Source organism: Aulonocara sp. 'chitande type north' Nkhata Bay, linkage group LG13 (assembly GCF_057382095.1).
Source record: "Aulonocara sp. 'chitande type north' Nkhata Bay isolate Kocher_YH1m ecotype deep benthic linkage group LG13, A_spYH_male_GT1.1, whole genome shotgun sequence".
NCBI classification, from domain to species: Eukaryota; Metazoa; Chordata; class Actinopteri; order Cichliformes; family Cichlidae; genus Aulonocara; species Aulonocara sp. 'chitande type north' Nkhata Bay.
The window spans coordinates 4,122,802-4,128,046 of NC_141356.1; the positions used below are offsets into that span (position 1 = coordinate 4,122,802).

Genomic DNA, 5,245 nt, shown 5'->3' on the forward strand with positions numbered 1-5,245 from the left:
TGCCCTCTGCATTACTGCACTGCGGTAGTTTGGCATTTTGACAGCTTTGTTTCTCAAAGGAAGACCTATGCTATAATGACCATTAATCCTTTCAACTGTGCCATTGACAGAATCCATAAACATGATGTCTTCTCGTGACATTTCCTGTTTTTCCTCAGAAGCTTTCTCTGGAAAATCATAGTTGAGCTGTTGCATCAAAAGATTCTCAACATTAGTGACAGAGATGCGATTTACTGAAACACTCAGCTCTCTGTCAGAAGGAGTAGAGCAAGAATCTCTCTTGAGAGGGCCATTGATAACCCAACCCAGGACTGTTCGAACAGCATATGGACCGTTATCTTTACTATGAATAATCTCCCATGGTTCCATAGCCTTGTGCACATCACATCCCATCAAAAGTCCAATGTCTGCATCTGAATGTGGGAACTTGATTTGCCGAAGATGTGGCCACCTTTTTATTTTTTATTTTTTTATTTTTATTTTTTGCCTGTCCCGTTTGGCTCTTTTGCCATCAGAATTATTGTCTAAAGGCAAAGAAAGATGCCCAACGGATTTACTTTACGAAATTGACCATCCCAGCCTTGCTGTAATACGGGACAGACTTGACTGGGGGGAAGAAGGGGAGAAAGAAAGAGGGAAAGAGAAACAGCTGAGAAGAGGGACGGGGGAGAAGGGCAAAAAACAAAAACCAACAGAATGGGCAGAAATAAAAAATGCATATATCAATCACCTGGATCACCTGCTGAGAAAGAAAAAAGAAAGCAAGCAGAAGAGAACAAGAGTAATAGAATAAACAACATCACAATGATATATGGGAATATGACAGTAAATACTAAATATTAAACATTATTGTGCAGCACATAAGATCAACAGAACACAGTGTGCTTTGAGGTAGGAGCCAAAAAGGGTGTAGTTTGTGGGTGTGATCACCCGTGTGTACACCTGTGAGCATGGACGCGCTTGTTTTTTTAAAAGGTTCCTTCATGTAATGATCTGCTAGAGGGTGTGGGGGGGGGGGGGGGGGGGGGGGGGGGGCACAGCCCCGTCCTCCAGGGCATGAAGCAGGTATGGAGGAGATCAAAACTCCAGACATCCAGAGGCCCTCAGAACACAAGAGACCAAGGAAGACCAACAGAGGGGCAGCCGCGCCACTGTCCCAGAAAGAGCTGAGGAGAGTCCCAGATGAGGGCTCACTCAGCAGCCGCGGAGCAGAAGCCAGGGGGGGGGGGTTGCATTGACGCGCCTGTGAGCTCCGCCGGCAGCCAGCTGTGCCTGAGTGACCGAGCCCCAGGCCGAGAGGCCGGGGGCACCCCACCTCCGAAGTGGCCCGAGCAAGCCCCAGGCTCCAGGCCCCGATAAGCGGCCACCAAGGAGTGAGCCGGTGTGTACCTGGACGCCCATCCCTGGACACAAAGAACCACCAACGTACCGACACCTGAGGGAGTCCACCACTGGCAGGGGAAGTGGTGGTGGGGAGATAGGCCTCCAAACCTTGGAGGGCCTGAGATGTCCCCAGAGAGGTGGCGTCTGATACCCAACCTGACATATAGACACAGACATACAGGCACACACATATACAAACATCCATTCCCACCCTCATGCTCTCATATGCACTTACTCCACACTCAACCAACGTGGAGACAGACATGAAGAGACGCTGTACACACGATCACACTCCCCAAGCGTACTCTACGAACCGGGTCTAGGTACCCTTGCCCCTGGAAGGGGGAACTGCACCCAGACCCAGGTGGTGTTACCCTTTTCCCTGCGGTGGGGAGAGGCAGACCGCCCTGACTCCGCAGCAGCAGGGAGGCCCCACACTCCAGACCGCAGTTGGACGGCCAACTCCTCCTCCTAGCCCCCCGCTCCAGCAGGCCGCAGAGAACGGGGGTGAGAGAAGACTCCAAACCTCCCTCCACCCGCTCATTGTAATGTTGATGCATGTGTGTTCTAAGGTGCATTTGAAACCCAGGAGGGCATGGAGCTACCTGCCAGAGAGCAGCAGGTAAGCGCATAGTGTGGCCACCTTTTTAAGTCATCCTGTGTAGGGATGTTCTCTCTAGACACTGGAATGTCTGCATGAGTGTAAATGTCAGGAAGATCTACTGTATATAGGTGTTCTCATTTAAACCACACACTTCTAATCCTGACAGGTGATAACTTGTCACCATCTTTTCTTGTCCCATTGTGCGAAGCATGAATTTTGTCTTCTTACCTTCTACACCCAGTTGTCTCATCAGCTTTTCTGAACAAAACGTGGCTTGGCTCCCATTGTCCATGAATGCATAAGTCTCAATCAACTTATTGGCTTTCTTTAACTTAACCGACACAGGAACGATCGATAACACATGAATGCCTTTTCCGGCCCCTGTGGCTCCACAAATTCTGCCTGAACTGTGTGTTTCATCACTTGTTGTGGGAATGTCTGAGACATTTCTCTGGATGCAATCATCTGCCTTACTGTCCTCCTCCCTTGTCCAATGAAGCATACTTGGATGTCTCTTAGAGCAGTACTCACACAATGATCTTTTCTTACAGTCCTTACTCAGATGACCTTGTGTCAGACATGCAAAGCACAGACCCTTTGCTTTAAGGAACTCTAGTCTTTCTTTGTAAGGCTGGTTTCTGACCTTTTGACATTCTGCCAGTGTATGCAGTTTTTCACAGTATATGCATCGTTTCTGGAAGGCATTGCTAGTGTGACAAGAAGCACTTTTATTACAGTTTTTCTCGATTGCTAAAACACATTTCTTGAAACTACGCCTCATATCCTCACAACAGTAAACACAAATCCATAACATCTCACTCAATTTCCCAAACATCCTATTTCCAGGTCAAAATGAAGCTCTACACCCAAAACTATTCACTCCTGCTGAAAAACCAAACTTTGCCCTCAGACATCAAACACAAGCCCTCAAAAACACACACACTACAACAGAGTTTTGCACACTGGTACAATTAATTCAAAACAATAGTTCCAAAACAAATAGGTTGCTTATGGTTCTCCCCTTCAAAACCCTTGTCACATGATAAACACAAAAGACGCAACCAATGTATGTACAGTGGCACATTGTCATTCATGTACTATACAGTACAACACACACCAGAAACATTATCCCACCTCAGCATCTTGTCTTTGGTCTGGGTCAGGCCAGAGAATCTCATCCACATCACAGGCTATATTGGCCCCAGCCAGGCAGCGGGGGTAAAATCCTCTTGCATGCCTGATCCACCCCTGTCATGCATCTACTGATATGTCTAGGCAGGCCTCTTCCATGGCCTGAAGGAGGTGAACACGGACATAAGGTTCTCGGCCATACACTTTCCACCGCCATGCCGAAAATAACTCCTCTATCGGGTTTAGAAAGGGAGAGTATGCAGGCAGAAAGATATTAGAAAACCTTGGGTTATTGGTAAACCAGTCATGAACCAGAGCAGCGCGATGGAAGCTGACGTTATCCCACACAACAACGTAGTGAGGCTGCTCTGGCTGTGCTGGTTCCCTGTAGTCCAGCTGGAACATATGTTGTCTTAAACCATCAAGAAAAGCAAGGAGAAGCATAGTGTTATAGGGTCCTAGTACCCCATGGCGGTGGAGTACCCCTCGTTGGCTGATGGCTGCGCACATAGTGACATTCCCCCCACGCTGACCAGGGACATTTACAATAGCCCGATGGCCAATTATGTTCCTCCCCCTTTTCCTTCTTTTGGTCAGGTTAAAACCTGCCTCATCCACAAAGATTATTTCATGGGGAACAGGCCGTCCTTCAATCTCAAAGATTCTCTGCAAAACACATAACACAGTAGAGTCAATCGGTACCCTGAACCACAGTTCAAGAGTGCTGAAATGGCAGCATAAACTGCCATGCTGTGATGGTACACAATACTTTATACAGTATCAAAACTCATACCTGAACATATTCCACACGTTGGTTTTTCACTCTGTCAGAGTTTCGTTTGAAAGGGACTCGGTATGCCTGTTTCATCCGGAATTGATTCTTTCGGTCAATTGTGGAGAGGCTGATGGCATTTATGCCTCGAAAAAGATGATCATCCTCAATCACTCTCCTTTGAATCTCTTGCAGGCGGATTACATTATTTGCAATTACCATGTTTACAAGTTCCCTCTCTTGCTCCTCCGACAAAAGCCTTAACCTGCCTCCACCAGGTGGTCGTCTCTGTGTCCTACAAAAATAGAAGCACTCATTACTGTAACTGTCACACATTCATTTTACAGGCAAATAATGGAAACATACTGAAACTCAAGACACATAAGTTCAGTAACTTAAACGTTACTGTACAAAGCAGTCTTACTGCAAGTACACCTACCTGTTTTCCTCCCTGAAGGTTCTGATGATGGAGGCAACAGTGAAGCGACTCAAATTTGGTTGTACTCGTTGCCCAGCCTCCCTCATAGTCATCCCATGGACAAGGACATGGTCAACTAAAGTGGCTCGAATTTCATCCGAGACTGACTGTCTTCTTGCCCTTGCTCTTCCCCTTCCTTGTCGCCGTCGTTCTCCACCTCCTCCACCACGTCCTCCTCCTTCACCACCTCCTCCTCCTCTTCCACCACGTCCTCCTCTTTCACCATGTCCTCTTTCTCCACCACGTCCTCTTCCTTTGCATCTCTTTGGATCCATTGTTTCAAACCTGAATGAGCTGACTTTGGCCCTTTTATCTATCTATCGCAGGTTCTGATTGGTGTGTGCTAAATTTTGACTCCTAGTGTTTCCACCTGGTTAATTGTGTGCTAATTGAGCTCAAGCTATGCTGACTTAAGTTAACATTATTGCATGCTAGTGCTTTCTAAATGACTACATGGTGTAAGCACTGTAAAATGTAGGGATTTGTGTGTAGAGTTTTGCAGTAACAGTTCACCAAATTTGAGTCATGTGTCAAAGCAGGGAATAGTGTTTATAGTTCAGGGAAATGGGTGAGCTTTTTGAACAGTAGCGTTACGGTTTTGAAATTTTAGTTTAGAGGCCTGGTTATAGTGTTTAAGCAATCGAGAAAAACTGTAATTTCAGGTGACCTTTCATTTGCAGCTTGTGTTACACTTGTAGCAAATGTGCTTCCCCTTTGCCTGGATGATCTAGTCATTCTCATATTTGCAAACGACTTTGCTTTATCTTCAGCATCCTTAATGTCACCAAACAAAGGATCTGCAGCTATTTTTGCTTGTCTGTTTATGAATCTGACCAGATCTGAGAACTTTGCTCTCCTTCCACTTGTTTCTTGAATG

The 5,245-nt window shown here is 46.4% G+C and overlaps 1 protein-coding gene across 1 annotated transcript; it reads right to left on the reverse strand.

Annotated features, from left to right (window-relative positions):
• Positions 1–3,238: 3,238 nt before the first annotated feature.
• On the reverse strand, positions 3,239–4,523 carry LOC147315475 (uncharacterized). The gene is made up of 3 exons (XM_086260160.1): positions 4,330–4,523; positions 3,912–4,185; positions 3,239–3,784 (listed from the first exon to the last, which is right to left on the reverse strand). Exons 1-3 carry the CDS (start codon positions 4,419–4,421, stop codon positions 3,239–3,241), a joined length of 912 nt encoding a protein of 303 aa, XP_086116286.1. The 5' UTR covers positions 4,422–4,523.
• Positions 4,524–5,245: the final 722 nt, after the last annotated feature.